The 20,613-nt window shown below is 40.2% G+C and overlaps 3 protein-coding genes across 3 annotated transcripts; 2 read left to right on the top strand and 1 right to left on the bottom strand.

Annotated features, from left to right (window-relative positions):
* Positions 1 to 308: 308 nt before the first annotated feature.
* On the top strand, positions 309 to 4,935 carry fosl1a (FOS like 1, AP-1 transcription factor subunit a). The gene is made up of 4 exons (XM_033617698.2): positions 309 to 574; positions 972 to 1,229; positions 2,321 to 2,428; positions 3,652 to 4,935. Exons 1-4 carry the CDS (start codon positions 446 to 448, stop codon positions 4,207 to 4,209), a joined length of 1,053 nt encoding a protein of 350 aa, XP_033473589.2. The 5' UTR covers positions 309 to 445; the 3' UTR covers positions 4,210 to 4,935.
* Positions 4,936 to 8,630: 3,695 nt separating this feature from the next.
* ccdc85b (coiled-coil domain containing 85B) lies at positions 8,631 to 10,367 on the bottom strand. The gene has a single exon (XM_033639465.2). It carries the CDS (start codon positions 9,563 to 9,565, stop codon positions 8,963 to 8,965), a length of 603 nt encoding a protein of 200 aa, XP_033495356.1. The 5' UTR covers positions 9,566 to 10,367; the 3' UTR covers positions 8,631 to 8,962.
* Positions 10,368 to 14,240: 3,873 nt separating this feature from the next.
* fibpa (fibroblast growth factor (acidic) intracellular binding protein a) lies at positions 14,241 to 20,545 on the top strand. The gene is made up of 11 exons (XM_033632653.2): positions 14,241 to 14,623; positions 14,754 to 14,838; positions 15,754 to 15,952; positions 16,034 to 16,160; positions 17,331 to 17,431; positions 17,689 to 17,822; positions 19,036 to 19,144; positions 19,274 to 19,337; positions 19,448 to 19,534; positions 19,679 to 19,776; positions 20,314 to 20,545. The coding sequence occupies exons 2-11, from the start codon at positions 14,754 to 14,756 to the stop codon at positions 20,381 to 20,383; spliced, it is 1,074 nt and encodes a 357-aa protein (XP_033488544.1). The 5' UTR covers positions 14,241 to 14,623; the 3' UTR covers positions 20,384 to 20,545.
* Positions 20,546 to 20,613: the final 68 nt, after the last annotated feature.

Raw genomic sequence — 20,613 nt, forward strand, 5'->3', positions numbered from 1 at the left:
AGGAATCCCGGGTGCTATTCTCAGGAGGAAACTCTCACCAAATATGGTCAATGACGTCACGGCACGTGGTTAGATTCGTGAGAGGTTCCAGACAACACTATTTCCCGTAACTTCGGAGGGGCGTGGTGATCCTATAGTGGCGCTTTAAGAGTTTACAACCTCACAATCATTCCCAGACGTTGGCTCCTAGATGTATGACTAAGGACGAGGGGATGTGCTAAAACTCGTTTTCGGAAGTTTTAAGGCGATTTGAAAAAAAGCGAGGCGACATTTCCTTCCTTGTTCCCCCTTGAAGACTTACCCGTTTGGACTCTACCGACTTACCGCAATAAGGTGGGTTTACCCAGAGTTTGAATTGACACACGAGAATCAAAGTCGTTTCGTGAAACCCGAAGTCTTTATAGCTCCAGCTGGCTCCAATTTTCATTTTAGTTAAATAGAAAGGATGTATCGAAACTTTGGGAGTCAAGGAAGTCAAGGAAGTCAAGGAAGAGGCAACCCGGACTACACAGGCAGCGTCTCTGGGTCAAACTCCCTGGGAAACACCAACACTCCCACCACACAGCAGGAGCAGGTAGGTGAACTTTAACTAAACTAGGCTAGAGATCACCACAGACTGCTATGGGTCTAATATGTCAAATAGACTTTAAACTAAACTGTGAAGAAGAAAGTTTTAAAAAGTTGTGAATTTAAAATGACAATATAGTAAACCTGTACTGTTGTTGTCACATTATATGTAATTTATGTGTAGTTAAACAACTTATTATGCTGTATGTGTGTGTAATAAGGCAACTCAATATATATTATCTATCATGATAATCTTAATCATTACTTCTATTTTACTTTTTTAGACTTTAATCTCATTTAGGCTTCAGAAACAATGTGTTTTAATATTAATCACACGTTGGATTCTGTTATAATACTTTCACCCACTTTATCTAAATTATTCTTTTCAATCTTTTTTTCTCCAGAAGTTTACAATGGCTGGCAGCAGTCAGTTTGTACCAAGCCTCAATGCCATCACGACCAACCAGGACCTCCAGTGGCTGGTCCAGCCCTCCCTCATGCACCCACCAGGCCCTTCACGATCTCCAGTGCCTCCCTACCCAACCCTCTCAGGGGCACGTCCACTGGGTCCACCACCCTCCCATCCCCATCTCCTCAGACCAGGAGTCATAAGGGCAGCTGCAAACACCACAGGGTCAACAAGGCGCAGGAACGATGAACATGTAAGAAAGTAGTCTTTAAATAACAGAGTCAGAAACTTTATTAACATATGTTTTTGCTGATATTTAGACACTGATAGTTGTGGATTTCTTGTGTTTCTGTTGTTTGAAAAGTGAGCTGTCAACCCGAGGGAACATAAAAGGAGCTCTCTTGGGAGTCATATAGTCCCTAGAGGTGATGCAGATAGCAAGGTGTGGACAGTAGCTCAATCATTTCTATGTAACCAATGCGTAATATCCTGTAACACTCTGTGTGTCATATCCTTTAGACTTACACATCAGATGGATCCCTTTAGCTTAAGGATAAGATCATGTGGAGGTGTTATTTAACCTATTATTCAAATAAGTTTAAAAAAAAGGAAAATTTGGCAAACACACACTGTTTATGTCCTCCGATGCTGTTTACTTTGAGTCGATGTTGACTCAGTGAAATTATCACCTGTGACACACTGTTCGCAAAGATCTGCTCTTTGTTAGCAGAGCAATGTCAGAACAAGAAATCACACAGAGATGTTTAATAGATGCAGCTCAACGCAACTTCAACCCTAAGAACCACTATCATGTTCGTCACCACCGCACTGTCGTTTTTTTGGTTTCATCAGGCACATGTTGGCACACATCCCCGTCACAGTTTTGTTCTTGGAGTTGTTATTTCGTGGTACAGGAAGTCGACTGTCATGTGACTCACAGGGGCAAGTCATGTTGTGTGACTCACACCTGAGTCATCACTGGGGTCTGAGAGTGACTCATCACCCCAGAAAGGGCGGGAAATATTGGATCAACGGCAATTATTCAGTAGGGCGCTGGATTAAGTCAGAGTTAGGGTGTTACAAAGGCACAAAAGCTCAGACGTTTCAAAATCATTCAGCCGCCATGACTGTGATGACTCAGTGCACACACATGGTGGTAGTGTTTCTCCTGTGTCATGTAGTCCATGGTGGACTCCCAACATGTCTCCCTGTACATTTGATATGTGGAGTTTTTTGCCCAAAGCGTTTTCACAGTCCAACTGTAGACACTCAGAGTTTGACTCACTGTGTCAGGGTAACCTATTTTATGTCTTTTAATCTTGTTTCTTCTCTTTCTCATCACAGTTATCCCAGGAAGAGCTGGAGAGACGAAGAATAAGAAGGGAGCGGAATAAACTGGCTGCAGCAAAATGCCGCAATCGCCGCAGGGAGCTGACAGACACACTACAAAATGTATGTGAAGACTGTAAAAATGTCAGAACATAAAATCTGTAGTGGGTAACTTTTATAAGAAAATAACTTTTGTCATATTTGCTAACACTGTCACCGTATTCACACAGCACTAAATGAGACAGATTGCTATGTAGTGCTTCTAATGGTGTTACCTTACATGGATTTGTGGACGAAAACCAATCAGAATGGTGTCTCTAACGCAGCTGTCAGTCACTGCTTGTAAACTGTCAAACTAAGCAGTGCTGATCAAGTATGAATAAAGGTTCTGTTACTTTATTGTCTATATCTCAACTCAAATGTTTACAGCAACATAATTTAGTGTACGGTTTAGCTGTAAAATGAGAAAGTTGGCTCAGCTGGTGGGCAGTGCTCTGCTCGCTGTGTCCAACAGGTCACTCATTTTACAGGTAAACTGTACACTAAAATATGATTCTGAAATCATTTGAGGCGAGAAATAGGCAATGAAGTAACAGAAACAGTTTACAAGCAGTGATTGACATGATTGACAGGATTGTAGCAAATGCCATGAGAAGTAGAAGGAAGAGGAGGAGGGACTTGATTTTCTTTTCTTGGATTATATGTTTCATGTTGTCCTCTCCGAATGTAAAGTCTTAGGGCTGCTGTGAAACTGTGCCTACTTAGGGCAACAAAAAAGCTTATCTTGGGTGCATCGGTACAATGGACAACCAAGAAAGGATGGCAGAGGAGCACACCATTACAACTGGTCTGGACAGCCACAAAAAAGGTTCACAGGCATTTCAGTCCGTGACTATCATGACACAGCAGCAAATGTTTCAGTCCTTGACTTAGCTTAATCGCTTGCTGCTGTTTTTTTGCCGCTGTTTTTTTTTGACGGATGTTCTTAAAAATTTGACATATTCGTGCATTGATCTCAGCCTGTGAACCTTTTTGTGGCTGTCCAGCCCAGTTGTATTGGTGTGCGGGTATTTCCTCCGCAGACATTTCCGAATGAAGCAACAGTTTCAGCAAATATGACGCAAACATATTTTCATTAAAGTTACCAACTGTAATCATAAGTGCTATAATCGTAGGAATCCAAGAAGCTTCTTCAGTTCTAAAGGACTGGTGTGGAGTCACATCAATCCTGAGAATCTTCACTGACATGTTACCAATTGTAGCTCTAATGCTTAAAATATGAAGGTATTGGTCAATGAGTCATAAGAGAATTGACGTAAATGTCTTTCTTCCTCTGCTTGTTATAGGAGACTGATGTGCTTGAGGAGGAAAAGTCCCGTCTACAGAAGGAAATCGCTGATCTACAAAAGGAGAAAGACAAGCTGGAGCTGGTCCTGGAGGCTCACCGTCCCATTTGTAAAATAGAGGACTCCGATTCCGATTCTGACCCGAATTCATCAATGTCATCTTTGGGAGGCATCAAACTGGAGCCACAGGACTTCAGCAATCCCGGACCCTCGACTAAACTGCCAGCAAAGATGGAGAAGCCCAAACCGAAGATAACCCTCCCCACCAAACGTGTGACGTCTGCTGCCTCTGCTGCCACCACTGAATCAGAGTCTCTCCACACCCCGGTTCTCACATCTACTCCCTCTCTCACACCCTTCACAGCCGGTATGGTTTTCACCTATCCCCCTGCCGTTTTAGACGCCAGCACCTCCATCACATCCACTGCCACATCACATCAGGCAAACATCCACCAGTCTCAAGCCCCACAGCCCTGCGGGATTGCTCACCGCCGCAGCAGCAGCAGCGGAGACCAGTCGGATCACTCACTGCACTCCCCGACCATCCTCACCCTGTGATTGACAGCGCTGTCTCCCTGGCAAAACACTAATGTTTGTTCCATCATGTGTGACAAGAAGAATCTCTGGGAAACACGAGGGAAATGAAAACGATTGAGATAACCATTTCAGAATGAGCTGCATGCATCAGCTTTGTTTCTTCTCTTTAGAAAGTCGATTCTTTACTTAGATAATATGAAAACTAGTGGCACTATCAGGATATGAATGTTACACTCTTTCTAGTATTGATATAAAGTCTTTATATTTTATAATTATCAGGTAGAATAAGAATGTTTGAGGTTTATTATAAAAGTGTTGCATGCAGAGTTATATAATTACATAAGCTTCTTTGGAAACAACTGTGATAACTCCATCTGATAACGTATTAACAGCTATAATTCAGAATAATGTTGAATTTAATGACTTTATACATTGTTACGTCATGTTCGGTAACACTTTATAAACTTCCTCACCAAGGGAAATAGAGTACTTATAAAGAAATGGTCCTTATTTTTGTATGAATCTTTTAAAGAATTCTAATATCGTCTATACAAATGATTGACCACTAAGGCTGGGCCGTAGGAGTTAATACAGATGATATGATCACATATTTATTTTTAAGAGTGTAATATATTTTTGGTATTGTTGTTATTGTCTCTGATGAATGCAATGATTTGGTGGGCAGTGCCTTACTTTTATCTTTTGTCAAAGATGTATGACTTCACAGACAATAAAGAGAGAAAGTTCATAACTTTATGTGTGATGGTGTAATGTTTTTGTTGTTATAATTAAAAACAACAACAACAGGAGGATGTGATTAGACTGAAATGCATCTTTTAAACAACACACTCAGATTCAGTTGAGAATGAATCATCTAAAGGTCCAGTGTGTGGAATTTAGTGACATCTAGTGGTGAGGTTGTAGAACTGCAATGTCTCCTGTGTAATAAGCTTGTAGAAAAACTATGGCGGCCATCAAGAAAACGCAAATGGCCCTATCTACAGCCATCTCGCGTCCGTAACCACATTCTGCACTACATACCCAACGTGTGTATTATTGTTCAGTATACTTATGTGTACATAAACAGCTGTATGTATCCCTTTGGACGCACTGATCTGTAATTACCACATCATTTCCTGAGAGCTTCTTTGCTGGTTGGGTACGCAGAGGCTAACCATGGTAACCCACGCTAATTCAAGCTCTACCACTAATTTACAAAATAATTCTAAAACTATATTACACCCAGCAAAGTGAAATCTTCTTGCATACTTACACTTAAATTGAACATTATTGATGTTACAGAGTTGTCTTGGTTTACGTCTATTATGGATGTTGTCTGCTGCACTGCATTGTGGGATATTTTTGCGGATGTCATGTCGAGTGTTTGAATCATATACATGGATTTTAATAATCGTCACAGACTGTATGATAAAGATGGACGACATGGCAGCTCCCCAAAAGTGAAAGCAAGACATCTGGATCACCTCCTGATGGTTGACTTCAGTATACAGTAGGTTATAACCCCTCCTCCATGTTAGTGGATGGGACACAGAGCCAGACTTAAAGGTCAAAGTACATGTCAAATAAATATTTCCCAAAGATGGTTCCTGTCATTTTGGGTAGTTCTTGTCACACTTGTGTGTGTTCAAGTGTCTATTTTTCTGATAAATATGATTTTAAATAGTTATTTGATGTTATAAAAAAGGGGATTTGACGACATGATTGACAGCTTTGTATGCCAGTTGGTGTGCACATGTTCAGTGACACTGCTCATGATTGGTCGGACATGTGTATGGGAGGGAAGTCAAAATTGCAAGATCTACTGTACTCTAAAAATAATCCACTGGCTCAACTTAAAACAAAGTGGGTAACAATTTGCATGCATCTTTTTTAATAGTTCCAACTCTGGCATTATTGAGTCAGTCCTATAACATGACAATCTCCGTTAGTTTAGTACAAACAACATGATTTGCTTTCACCTCAGGAAAACTAAATTAAGTTGAATCAACTTAATATTTATTCAAAAGTTGGTGTCATATTTAGTGGTCAAATTATTTTATTTAAGATATTATAACTTATTTATTTGAATTCCTTCCAACTTCTTAAAATAAGTTAACTGACTGAAACACATTGATGAAAGAAGCATTATTTTTAATGCCGAAAGCGCTGGCTCTGGCTCCAAATGATGTAATCAGCACAAGATGGCAGCGGCTGTATCCAGGATGATTTGGCTTCATGTTTGTACAGCGGAACGAAGCGGAGATGTGTCGTCCATCTTTATATAGTCTGTGGTTTGTATATTGTAATATTTTACTGCAAACAGTGCACAATTTACGTAGTAATTGTTACAAAACATTTCGGATATACTGAAAAAATCTCACATACTGTTTTAGAAAACTAAATAGTGTGTTAGTATGGAATTTCAGACACAGTAACTGAGTTTGATTTGTCCCTTGTGAGCTACTGTAGAAACAACTTAACTGACTCCATGTCCATTTCAGGTAACTACACACAAATGAAAACATAGTAATGAATATTGTATACCATTTCTGCCAATAGATGCCTCTAAACTCTACACACTGGACCTTTAAAGTGTGCAAAAAAGGTTCTTACATTTTGTCAAGTGAACACTGAGACACCAGAATAACCCAAACTGGAACTTGAACACTGTAGAACTGAGATCAATCACTCTACTGAAGACTAATCCGCATCTATTTTGTGTTTAATCAAGCAAAAATGAGAAGTAAATATTGTCTGGTTGCAGCTTCTCCAGTGTGAGGATTTGCTATTCTGATTTATATAATTGTAAATTGAATATCTCTTTGTTTTGTGTGTTGACCCAGAAAAAAGCAATTTGAAAACATAACCTTTGATCCTGATGAATTACAATGGGCATCATTTTTTTACATTTTATAAGCGAATCGACTAATCAAGAGAATCATCTGTGATTAAAATGATCACAACCGTTTTACTGACACTCATTTAAAGGCTTTGATGGCTGCAATTTATCCTGACCAACTCTTGTGACCGCTCTGTGCCTCTCAACTGTGAACACTGTGTGCTCTGTTACAGCGTTTCCCAAAAATGAAATGAATCTCTCGCTAATACATACATGGCTCAGAGGCCATTGGACTGCTCTGTTAAAATGGGGTTAGAGAGAGAAATAGAGATGGAACGAGAGTCAGATTGAGAGCTAGAGAGCATGAGGGGGAGAGAGAAAAATCAGTGTGTATGTGGCTGTCAAAGGATGTCCGTGCATCACTAAGTGGCTAAAAGCATTACTGCCCTCTTCAGCTCTCCAGACTGTGCAAATAGGGATCCAAAAATAAAACTGATGAACATCCATAAAGTCAGCCCGTGTGACATGACGAGAGCATCAATCAAGCACAGTCGGTTCAGACACGAAGGTCAAAACAGCAAGTGTAGAAATCAATATTTCATTCTGTGTCACCATGTAAATGTGTAAATGTTGGTTTTCTGCAAAGTCAAGCACACAAAGAAAGGTCAGAACAGCACAAGGTGTCATACCCACTGTATTTAAAGCTCTTCAATGCACTACGAGCATAGCCCACCAATAAACAGCTAACGACAAAATAAATCTGCTCTAATCCATGTGCATCATCTATGATTTAAACTGAAATCGGTTAGTAATGCTAGTTAATACAGATAAACCAAGATAAAGAAGGGTCAAAGTTAAGATCATCCCGAGTGTTACAGGGTAAATACAAAGCATGAGTTACAGGAGACAAAGCTGACTGCCGCCAACTCAAACAAACCGTGATATGCTAATTGAACATCAACAACAATGCAATAAAAAAATGTCATACGTGTGAGTTTAAACAGCTTCAAATAGAAATCATTAAAATGTGTAGACCTTCCAGTTTGATACAAAGAGTTTCCAGTTGTTGTTTTTTTTTTCTTTTAAAAAAACTGACAGTTCAGTTCAGCTGAGTGAGGTCCAAGGACATCTATCATGTCTGATCCAAAACCTTAACACATGTGCTGGCTCTGCCCAGGCTCGAGCACATGTACATTATGCACAGCAGCCCCACCCACCCACCCACAGTAAACCTGAAGGGCCTTCACATCAGACTGGTTAACAGGCCTGTACAAATTGTGACAATCATCATGCACATATGGCACTCCAATCCTGTCCTGAGGAAGAGAGTGCATAAAATATTACACATTATTGGGCGTCTAGCAAAAGCAAATATCAAATAGTTTCATTTTTTTTCCTTTTATCACAACTCATCTATTTCAGTGCTATTGGAATTCAGTGGACTAAATATGGCTCAAAACTGGATTGAAATGAATCTTTAGATCGGTGATTTAAAGACCCATGGTAACGCTGTCCAGTGCAATAGAAAACAAGGCTTCTACCAGTGTAGGCTAGTCCAGTGCATGAGATAAATTTATATATGTGACCCACTTTTTTGGTCCCATTTCTTATTTTTTTTTTTCCAACAACAGACCACTGAAAAATGAGAATTCCCCCAAACAGGGGAGTCATTAGAAAAAACACTGTAAAATTTAGATACATTATCATCTGGCAAACATCTATTAAATGTCTTTAAAGTCCTGAAAATGTCAATAGTGGTAGATTCTTTGTCAAGTCAAAACCTGGTGGCACACAAATCTTTGCAGCATTCAGAAGGCCCTAATGCTTTTGCACCAAAATGATTTGCATTGTTTGACAAAGCTTCCGTGTCTCCATCCTGTCACTCACATCACCCCTAGTCTACAGATTCCGTATTCGAGTGGAGAGCTTCTGACATCAGTCATCAGGTGAGCACACCAGGTGGAGCTGGTCCGGGCTTCCCACGCTGCCTGTGCTTGAGCTCCCGTCCCCCAGATCCCGAGCCACCATGCAGGGCAGGTTGAGCTCGGTGGACCCTCCGGGGCTGGAGTCACTCCTGCTGACACACTCCTCCTCCAGGACCAGGCACAGCTCCTTCAGGTCCAAGTTCTCCTTCACCAGCCCGTCCTGCATGCGCTCCAGGTCGGCGAGCTTTTTCAAGTAACCACCCAGGTCCTCCCGCATCACTTTGGCCGCGTGATGCCCGAACAGCTGCCATTCCCTGGCCAGCTTCTTCACTTTGAGCCGGTCGTCGTCCAGGAAGCAGCACAGGTCCCGCAGCTCCACGTTCTCCTCCTGCAGGCGCTGATTGATGACTTTCAGTTCCCTGATTTCGAGGAGGTGTCCCTGCAGCTGTTTGTTCACCTCTTTTATCAGCCGTCCTCGCTGGATGAGAGCTGAGATTTTCTCCGACTCCTCTTTACGCAGCCGGCTCACCAGCTCCTCTTTGGAGCACGCCAGCAGATCCTCGTCAGACATCTTTGACAGCTCCCTATTTATCACCTCACCTTCGCTCCCCATTTTGCTATTAAAAACCTACACCTAGAGGGTACCTGAGAATCTATTAAAAGAGATGTAGCTGGATGCTTCAATGCTCAACACGGAGTCATCACATCCTCTTCCTCTGCACACAGTGTTTTCCAGATGTCATATGCAATCACTACAGCACCGGGGGCCAAATCATGGCATAAACATGTGATTTCTTTATTTAGATGGCTTTCTTCAAGTCCTAATTTGTGCTCAACCCAGTGTCTGTTCTCCGTGGAAGATGCCTTAATGAGGTCGTGTATGAAAACGCAGCGCAAACCCTCATTAATGTCAATCTGTCATCTTCCCAACAACAGGCTGTGTTCTCCAAAGGCCTCCAGGAGCACAACTGTCCTTATTTTACCTCCTCGCTGTATTTTGTAGACAACAGCCTCCCCGTGGGCTCCTCTGTGCTGTACGGACAAAGGCCCCGTTGATCCACGGAGGCTTAATCCAGCAGCCTCGGATGCACACCCTGCAGATGTTGTGTTTTTACGTCGCTGGCATCGTCTCACCAGGCTGTGTTTCGCTCGCCTCGGCTGAATGAACTCCGTTCCCCGGTGGCTGGAGGATGAGTCCGTAACGGTGCAGCAGCTTCTTCACAATCGATTCATTATTTAGATACAAAAACAAACAAACAAACAAAATAAATCAAAATCCAATCTCGGTGTTTATCCGCTCAAAGTAAGTGCATCATCTCTGCTCATCCTCTGGAGCTGGACTGTTACCACAACAATGTCCGCCTCCGCCACTTTCACGGCTGTGAATCCGCTAAGCAGCGAGCTGCGCGTCAAGCTGGAGCACCACCGGAAGTCAGTGTCACGAGACTTCAAAATAAAAGCACCGATTTGTGAAACTTTAAAGGGAAAGCCACCTAAATTAAAAATTACGATATGTTACTTTAGTGGCCTGGGAAAGTTAATCAGCATTTGTGAACATGAGCTACTCTCAAGAAAATAAATCTCAAACGCGTGACGTCATAGCATATTAAGTCTGGAGCTGATCCATAGACAATGAATGGGAGCCTGATTTTGTGAACCCACATAATGTTTGTTTTATATTAATACTCACATGACCTTTATTTCTATTGTACATTTTTATTCCTGTATATTTCTGTTGTATATTTTAAATTTTAGTACTACCTATTTTGAAGTACTATTTATCTATCTATCTATCTATCTATCTATCTATCTATCTATCTATCTATCATCTTCAAACTTAACACGCTATGGCATCACAGATTTGAGTTATACCACTCTAGGTATTCGATAAGAGTTGTTAATTTTGACAAGTATTTATGGATGGTCTTACACCTAAGGGATAGGCCTATATAAGATTATTTTTCGCAAGGTGTGAGATAACATTGTGACATGTAACTGAGGTAAATAACTAACAACACACAAAGCAGAATGAAAAAAGAAAGCACAAATTAAAGGAAAAACAAAACAAAAACACTCATACACAAACCCTCATCAAGGTAGCAAATATTATATCAGAAATAAAAAATAGTGATTAAATACAAACATGTATACACTATCCAAACCCCTGCACCCCCCATAAAATAAATAAAAATAAAATAAATTAAAATTAAAATTAAAACTGAGAGTAGAAGTTCTTGAACAATCACAATTAATTTCATGAATAACACAAAATAAAATTGACAGATAATTTGAAAAAAAGACCCCAATAAACAACAAACAAATAAAAGTGCTCCCCCAATTTGGCTGTTGACTCTTACCAGTATCTATTAATCCAATCTATAGGCTGCCAGAGTGTCTACTGTTACCATTTAGCCCCATTTGCTATGTAACTCTTCCATTTGGCCGACAATGTGCGTCTCATAAGATTTCCTCTGACACCCTTTACATGTGAACGGTTCCATTTCTTTTACTTGTTCCTAAACTGTAGGAATAACACACAGATTTTTAAAAATTAGAGTAGTTCCCCTCTAATGAAAGAAGTGAGAGCCCCTTGTATTTAACTACAACTAAGTGTTCTTACTTCTAATTCATTTTTAATTTAAGCATTAACTTTCATTTTAATTGATGGCGTCTTAATCCAATGCAATGATGTTCCTCCACAACAGTGCTTTTATTTTGAGGGATTTTTCCGGAAGTTTCACTTTTTATGATGACTGCTGCCTTGGCTCGTCGGTTAGATAGTAATCAGACATATTTGTGGTTTCCTTTGAGGTTTACAGTGGCTCTTACATACCATAGCCCTACTTATGGAATGATATTCAGTGGCAGCACAGAGTCGAGCAGCTCAGTGATCCATCTGAGCTGACTCTGACCATCTCAGCCTACATTATGAAAAACATTCAAGATGTGTGCGTGAGGATCTGCTCCATGTGTTCCCACAGTGAGGAGCTTGTGCGCCCCCATTTGGATTCAAAAACATACTTGTACCTTTATCATGCTATGAAACCAAAACAACACGGATGAGCACAACTCGCAGAGGAAATGAGTAGGAAAGGCCTGCGTGAGTCCACTTCCTCTGGGGGTTTCTGTTCATTTGAATGATGTCATCCTTAAAAACTAAAGACATATGACCAGATCTTTGCTGTCCTCAAACCTTAGCCAAACACCAGACAGTCTACATCAATAGGCCCTACACGCCTTTGGGGTGTGGTACAATGAAAGATGTACAGTACAATGCAGTTGTGTCATGACTGACTCCTGGTTGGACCCGTTTCTTTTCAAAGAACTCTGGCGGAAAGTGTGACTGCAGGCTTTTTTTTCCACGGGTTTATGCTGAGGCATTCAGCCACATCCTTCCGCCCTCTGTCCCACCTCTATTGTTTCACTGAGGCCATAACAATGTAGGGTGTTAACCGTGCAAGGGGGAGCTGCTGGTGGAATCAGGGTGTCATGTGGGGTTAGAAACGAGAGTGTTGATGTGCAGCGAGGGATCCGACAAAAAGACATGTTGACCGAGTCGTTTTCCCTTATGTTGTGATTTTGAAGGACACACGCAGAAACACAGAAAGGGAGGGCGAGGAGAGGGATTTGCAGGGATTTATTTAGATTAATCGCCGGAGGAAAAGAGAGCAGATTGTGTACACGCAGCAAGCAGAGCACATGAGGGCCCGGTGCTCACACAGAGGCCCATCTCTCATCCGACACATTTTAAAATAAGAGCTCAAATGGAAGGGCAGAGATCAGGCTGAAAATGCGATGTGGTAATTTGAGTCTTTATATAAGCGTCAATTGTAGTTTTCATCTGGCCATTGATGGCTTTATTTTAAAGGAATGGTAGCCTATATTTGTGTTGAGTGACAGGACTTATAGCCCACTGTAAAGTCATATACAGTAGATCCCATCTTTGGAGTCCGTTGGGTGTATTATCCTCTCTCTGCATTGTCACTCAAAGGTACAGATGGTAAGAAATATGCAGGCCGGAAACTGTAATGACCTCTTCAGGAGTCAGCCTGTATTATGCGCCCTCGGTGTGACTCTGGTTTAGCCAATAGGATTAAACACGGGCCAACTTTACGGCTCACATATACAGCATGTCAACATGGGGCATCAACGCTCAGCTGTAGGTTTGGGTTTAGAAGTGGGGAGATAGGCTATAATAAAGACAGGGGTAATAAAACAACCCAAGGTCTTCCGATAGTGTAGGCCCCAATATTTCTATCAATCTGGCAAATATGATGCACTAGGCTATTTCTAATTATAACCAGCAACCCATTACTGCTTTTATCTTAAATTGATGTGTTCAGTTTATTAAATTTGTCCTCAATGCAATTTTGTCTGTCTGCACTCGTACATTCACTGGTCAGGAAAAAATCTAGTTTTAACCCAAAGGATAAAACAATATAAAAATAAAATAAATGGCCTATAATAATAATAATAATAATTATTATTATTATTATTATTATTATTATTATTATTATTTGGTTTCAGAATAAAAGCCTAATTTCTATAAATACGCTAGTGAACCTGACAAAAAACTAAAATTTTGTGGTAAACACATAATCCTAAAAAAACTTAATTTCGCAAAGTTACCTTTCCAGCTATCCCTGAATAATATCCCACTTAATTTTACCAACTTTTTAATTTTTTTAAAAACCATATCTTTTCTCTGACTTTGAGGGCGAGAGTATTGCTTACTGTAATAAGTGAAATATGACCAAGATGCTGTTTTATGTGTAGGTTCTAGCTATTATATTTTTTAATTTGTTTGTTTTTTTCCCTTCTGCACTACTAGTACATTTGTTTTAAAGCTACTGTCTATTTGTGTAAAAAAATATCAATAAATAAAGTGCATCAAAAAAAGTTCAATACATATTATGAGTAATAGACAATGTGGTAATTATGATTTAAAAATTGAACATGCAGGTTTTGGCTGACTACACACAGTGGCTTTTATTGGTACTGCATGTGATGTATGTGAGAACACTTCCTTTTGATCTGCACTCAAACAATATAATAAGTCAATATAAAACCTATGATACCCTGTTGTCAGATGTTCAGGGACATTATACCAGCAAACATTAAATAACTAAAGTTCAGCATAGCCAGAGGTACTCGTAACCTATTATTTAAAATAATAATAATGAAGAAATAAATTCGTTTTCATTAAAATAAGTGTTGTTTTGTTTTGAGAAGATAACTAAAGAAACATTTGATATTCCAGTGCATGTACAGAGCTTTTCCTCTGACGTAACAAAACCGGAAATTCGTGTAGCGTGACTGCTGTTGTTGACACTTAGCACCTTAGCGCCTATAGCAATACAGTCAGGCTACACTTTAGCAGATGTTCGTGTTTTAAACAACGTCCGTTAATTACTCGATAATGCCGCCATGTTAATTTGGTGTTAGTCTACCGTTTTGTTGTCTGGTTGTCAGTTTAATCGCAGCTAACGGTGCTAACTTTGTGACGTAGCTAGCATAAGATGCTAGCCTGCAATGGAGGAAGGTAGCCAGTTATGACGCCATGGAAAGAAGCTCTAAGTTTAACAATTAGAATTTAGCGGTATACTTTGTATTTCAGTATTTATCGTAGCTTCGTGCTTTAAACCAGGTGGAGCAACACCCAGAAAACAAGGTATGATGTGTGTTTGGCGCTGTTAACGGCGCTGAGCTAATCTGACATCTGATTGTTGATGGCTACTTCAGCTAATCAAATGCTAAACATCTCCTGATCCATGTGCTTGTACTTGTTTGCCTCCACGCAGATGGCAGTGGAGCTGGATGTGTTCGTGGGTAACACCACTATCATGGATGAGGAGGTGTACCAGCTCTGGTTGGATGGCTACACAGGTACGAGTCCCACCACAGACTAATGTGGTAACAGTTTACCAGGACTGTGGACACACTGATGAGTAGGGGTGCTTTTAGAGAGTCCTGGGTTGTTAGAGGTACCATGCAAAGATGCACACAATGTGTTTGTTTATTTATTGTTTTTTCACAGGAGTTTGGTTACAGTCTAAATTAAAATGCAGTGGTTCCCAATCTAGGGGCCAGGGGATGAAGGAGGTTGAATAAAAAGATTGGAAACAAAGAAGAGAAATTGCTGCCACACAAATGATGTTGTATTTTTCTCACTTTTCTTCACTGTTTCTTCTTTTAATTGTAAAATTAAGGATAGTGATTTCCACCTCCTCAGACTCCTGAAAGCTGTTCAAATGAAACAATCACTCTATTATAGTAATAGATCTCACCAGTGTCAAGGGATTGTGGATAGACACTGTGTTACAAGCAGAAAGTTTGGGAACTAAGTGCACTAAATGTGATAGGATTGAAAATGCACAGTGAATCTTAATAATGAGCTGCACATAAATCGCAGCATTTACATCTACACCCTACACATTAGAAGAAAGCCAATGTTAAGTATACCTCTTGTATTTCTTGTTGAAATGTTTTGCAAAGTATGTGAATAACATCAGCTGACAGGAAGCAAACATGGACACAAGCTGTTGCCTAGCAATTTAATTTTAGTGAAACAGCCTATATAGAGGAACGGAGCGTATCAGACAGAGCGTGATTACAGATGTATTCAGGCGGACAGTATGAGAAAAATAATGTGTTTTTTTTTTAACATTAAAGTATGTCAATCTTGTGTGCTTTCAAAATACAAGTATGACCTGAATACAAGCAGAATATGGGAAATTTCATACAGGTTATTACACTGCAGCCACGACTGGCACACCAAGCTTGTCTTGATTTATCCAACAGTGAATGATGCAGTGAGGGTACGAATGGAAGGAGGAGTGCTGGAGGAGTATGAGGCGAGTGCAGATGTTCTGCTGAGTGACACCATGGACCAGTACAGGACCTTCCAGATGTGTGAACGTCTGCTGCACAGCCCATCCAAACTAGCCAACCAGCTACTGTTCCAGATCCCACCTCATCGACAAGCCATGCTCATAGAGAGGTGCAGTGATGATGCTCTCATTAATTCTCCTTCAGTTATCTGATGTCGTTGCTGCTTTTACCTCCATGTTTCCTTCTTTAGATACTATGCCTTCGATGACGCATTTGTCCGTGAGGTCCTGGGGAAGAAGCTCTCCAAAGGAACCAAGAAAGACTTGGATGATATTAGTGCCAAGACAGGTGTGACGCTAAAGAGCTGCAGACGACAGGTAGGAGCCCTCTGAGCAGCACAGTGACTGTTTATGTGTATTATCAGTTTTAAAATGATCAGTGCTCCCTGATTTGTTACTGGTCACAAATGATGTTGTATTTTTCTCACTTTTCTTCACTGTTTCTTCTTTTAATTGTAAAATTAAGGATAGTGATTTCCACCTCCTCAGACTCCTGAAAGCTGTTCAAATGAAACAATCACTCTATTATAGTAATAGATCTCACCACCACATTATCTCACCCTAATCTGGCTTTTAGTTTTGTACTGGCTATGTGATGATAAATAAACTAACTTTAATTTAACATTGATTTGGGTTTCAGTAATAAGATTTTATTTATTTTTTTGTGTGTGTGTGTAGGATTTAGTTGGATATATTGGCAGCTATGGAATAAAAAGTAATACGTATGTTTTCTTTAGTATAATCACCTGAAAATAAGAATTGTTGTGTTTTTGCTATGAAGAATGAGATGTTTATATCTACATAGGGAGCAGGTTCTTGCTCATGGAGATTGCTATGTTTCTACAGTGGCCCAGAACAGATGAACCAGATACTGGCTCGAGATAGGGCCATTCCTGTTTTTGTGTTTTTGTGTTTTCGCATTGACCACTGTAGTTAGAAACCCCTCTGTGACAAGCAGCATCAGAAAACACTGCTTTATTTAGTGTTTTTACAGGTTTAAATCACCTGGGTCGTTTATTTTGGAGAGGAAAAGACCTCTGCAGATAATTCGGCTTCTGGTAAAAACCTTGTGAATGTCTGGATCTTAAGTTATCAGAGAAAAAGGATGAGCACATATTAGCAGGTGCTAAGCTAGCGGCCCGTCTCCAATGTGCCAGACAGTGTTGGAGAAATGCTGATTTGTCATGCGAAACAGCTTTACTCTTGTCACTGTGTTTTTATCAATGTTAACCACCAGGTTTGTTTATTTCGATAATTCAGCTCCCGGTAAAAACTTTCTGAACAAAAACACTGAAGGAATTCTAAGTTTCAGCTGGTTGACATCTGCAATCCTCACCACTAGACGCCACTAAATCTCCCTAAATCTTTCACACTGCTCCTTTAACGATTTAGAGAAACACCTTTTATTGTCTGATATTTTTTGTGCAGGTTTTATATAAGTCATGTTGTAATTTTAGTGCATTGCCTGTATCATGTGTTCAATTTCAGTTTGACAACTTCAAACGTGTTTTCAAAGTTGTGGAAGAGCTGAAGGGACCCCTGGTGGAGAACATACGTCAGCACTTTCTTCTTTCTGACAAGCTTGCAAGGTAATCAGTTTGAGGAGTGGAGTACAAGGCTCCCTGCCTCAGGTCTGTTTTCTAATACACTGGTATTGCTTCTAATCTGTTTCGTTGTAGTTTTTATGATGACTCATTACATGGGTTTGCATTTTTGGCTAACTCTAACATAACCACACCTGAAAAGGCGGCATTCAGGATATTTAAACAAGTGAAAACATGAATTTCTTTCTGATTGTCTTGTCTTGTTGTTTTAGCCCCTATAATGCCTCCTCTGCTTATTTCAGGGATTATGCCGCCATTGTTTTCTTTGCCAACAATCGCTTTGAGACAGGGAAAAGAAAGCTGCAATATCTCACATTTCAGGACTTTGCTTTCTGTGCCGGGCAGCTTATCAGCAACTGGACCGTCGGGGCTGTTGGTGAGCAGTTTGTCTTGTTTCCTTTGGCCGTTGGCTGCCATTTTTATCTGAGATTTAAGGGACATGTATAACATTTAAATCAGTTATATAACAGATATATTAGTCATGTGAAACTATGCTAATGTGTCTTAGTTTGAGACTTACAGAGTGATTAAACACTGGTGTTAAATCCAAGAGCAATAAAAAAAGAGATTATAGCTTAGACTAAACATAAAATGGGCTAAAAAGAAATTCTTCACATAAGAACCAGACATGGTGATGTATGCCCTACTACTTACTAGTTTGCTGATCAGGTAGTGTAATCACAGTGAAAATGCTCTTGAGATGGATTTGTCTTCAGTGAACTGTATTGCTAATGTCACACACTGTGCAGCATTTACACTTTCAGACAGGAAATACAGTTTTCCATTCATCTTTTTTCTCTCAGTGGACACAAAGGCTCTCACTGTCCAATACGCAGTGCTAACTAACCTTTAACTCAACTACAGTTACAGCTTGTGACTGTACGACTGTGAGTGGTGGGGATAATGCAACAAGACTAATAAAAAAGAAAAATGTCTCTGCTCCTGTTTGGAAGTATTTCGGGTTTAGTCCAGGTGATAAAGGTGAGCCAGCCAACATGGATTACACTGTGTGCAGTCACACATCATCTCCGTTCAGCCCATGGATGTCTCACTATCTGCTATGGCACCAAGTGTCATCAGGTCCTCCTTTCATTATTCTATGAGCCTTAAGTATTTAAATCCAGAGAGACTTGCCTGAATAGGCTAACTGCATATTAGAAACACACACAGCTTTGTAGGCTAAACAGTGTCATACATGCACACATACATATACATATATATATATATATATATATATATATATATTTTTTTTTTTTTTTTTTTTTTTTACAAATACAGACATATATCATGTATCTTGGTGAAACGTAAAGGAGGTATGAAGGTATGGAAAAAATAGATACCACTAAAGTCACTGGTTATTATGAATAAGGAACATATAGAGCAGTGCCTCCTGCACAGAGGTCCTTCAGGTCTGCAGATTCTCATTAGAATGACCATTAATTTAAAGTGTAGTCACCAATTAGTAAAGTAGAAATGTTTAATTATGTTAGGCAGATATTAACTGCAGGGAAAAGAATAAGCAGTGATAATAATTATGAGGAAAATCTCTGAAGTGATTTGATGGTGTCTGACTGGAGTTTTCTTTGTAGATACCATGGTGGAGGACATGGATGTGGATCTCGATAAAGAGTTTTTACAAGAGCTGAAAGAACTGAAGGTTTTAATCACTGACAAAGATCTGCTGGATCAACACAAAAGGTAACAGGAACACAGAAAAACCTGCACATTTTTGCTGATTAAATACATTTTCTTACTGTTTTTTAATTACAGTTTTATCCACGCTCTTATTAGCAATTTATCTTTTTCCATTCTCTCCTTTCTGTTCAGTCTGGTCTGTACAGCTCTCAGAGGGAAGACCAAAGCTTTTAATGAGATGGAGGCTAATTTCAAGGTGAGAAATGTTACACACACACGTAATATCCACAATGCAATCAGTCAGTGACGTCTACAATAAAAAGGAATAGTAGTTTTCTTTAACTGTAACTCTTCTTTTTCTTGTAGAATCTTTCCAGAGGCCTCGTCAACATCGCTGCAAAGTTAACCAACACAAAAGATGTCAGAGATTTCTTCATTGATCTTGTGGAGAAGGTGCGTATTCCTACAAAATGTCTATCTTTTCAAGTGTTTCGAGCCAAAGACGAATCACTCAACCCGTTTTTCAGAGGCCAGTTTTAAAGTCTGCCTTTGAGACGGTGTGATGTAACGTCTCCTCCCCTCCTTTTTCTCCCCCAGTTTATTGAGCCGTGTCGCTCAGACCGATGGACAGCTGCGGACATGAGGCTCTACCTCACTCACTACAGCAACTCTGCACACATACTCGACACATTCAAGTGAGTTAATGTGCTTTTTATTCTGTACAGCTTATCAGGTAGAGCGCGGCTCCAACCATGCCGGGGTTATCATTCTCCAGGGGGCCGACCCAGGCTAAAAATACACTCAGGATGTCGCTGAGCTCTTTGAGAAAACTAACCAAAAACCGAATATTACTTCCCCCTTTGCTGAGGCTGCTCATGCTTTAAGTTGTATGTTACAATCCTCTCTAATATTGACGTCTCTGTTCTGCCAGTGGGTGTCACCCTATCTCGCCCATGATTTCTTAAACTGTAGTTACCTTGTTTCTCATGCAAACACTCTGGAATGTAGTTAAGGGTTTACACAGCCCTGCACCACGACATGCTTAACAAAGAGATATTCATAAAGAGAAACATAGACCCCCCGCCCTCCCCATTACCCTGAGTGGACAAAGATTGCCTCATTTACTCTCTTCACCCAGATTTCACAATTACAGTTTCTCATGAGACTTGCTCTACCTCTCTGCTGCGTTTACTCACAGTTTACTCTCTTTCTGTCTGTTTTCTGCCCCTCAGACACCAGGTTGTGTGGGACAGATACATGGGCGTCATCAAAAGCTGTATCTTCAAAATGTATCACGACTGAAGCGTTTTCTCTGCGGCTCACCCCTCATTCCTCCCCGCTCTTCCCTTGGTTTGTTCCCCCCACTGAAGCTGTTATCTGTAGCCCTTCATTTTGTGCTTTCTGTGTTTCCAGCAGTGTCTGTAAAATTGATTTGTAAATAAAATTAACGTATTTACATCAAAATGTCATCCTGTTTTATGTTGTTGTCTTATCTGCCGTGTTATATGGAAGAGATGTTCTCGTTAACCTGT

This window comes from Epinephelus lanceolatus, chromosome 7 (genome assembly GCF_041903045.1).
Source record: "Epinephelus lanceolatus isolate andai-2023 chromosome 7, ASM4190304v1, whole genome shotgun sequence".
Taxonomy (NCBI): Eukaryota; Metazoa; Chordata; class Actinopteri; order Perciformes; family Serranidae; genus Epinephelus; species Epinephelus lanceolatus.

What these genes read in the sequence shown, in the direction of transcription:
- fibpa (XM_033632653.2), top strand. Translation starts at nt 14,754, where the DNA reads ATGGCAGTGGAGCTGGATGTGTTCGTGGGTAACACCACTATCATGGAT. An exon ending in TAAAGAGCTGCAGACGACAG is followed by an intron (nt 16,161 to 17,330) that starts GTAGGAGCCCTC and finishes GTTCAATTTCAG; the next exon opens with TTTGACAACTTCAAACGTGT. An exon ending in CTGGACCGTCGGGGCTGTTG is followed by an intron (nt 17,823 to 19,035) that starts GTGAGCAGTTTG and finishes TTTTCTTTGTAG; the next exon opens with ATACCATGGTGGAGGACATG.
- ccdc85b (XM_033639465.2), bottom strand. Translation starts at nt 9,565, where the DNA reads ATGGGGAGCGAAGGTGAGGTGATAAATAGGGAGCTGTCAAAGATGTCT.
- fosl1a (XM_033617698.2), top strand. Translation starts at nt 446, where the DNA reads ATGTATCGAAACTTTGGGAGTCAAGGAAGTCAAGGAAGTCAAGGAAGA. An exon ending in GGCGCAGGAACGATGAACAT is followed by an intron (nt 1,230 to 2,320) that starts GTAAGAAAGTAG and finishes TTCTCATCACAG; the next exon opens with TTATCCCAGGAAGAGCTGGA. An exon ending in TGACAGACACACTACAAAAT is followed by an intron (nt 2,429 to 3,651) that starts GTATGTGAAGAC and finishes TGCTTGTTATAG; the next exon opens with GAGACTGATGTGCTTGAGGA.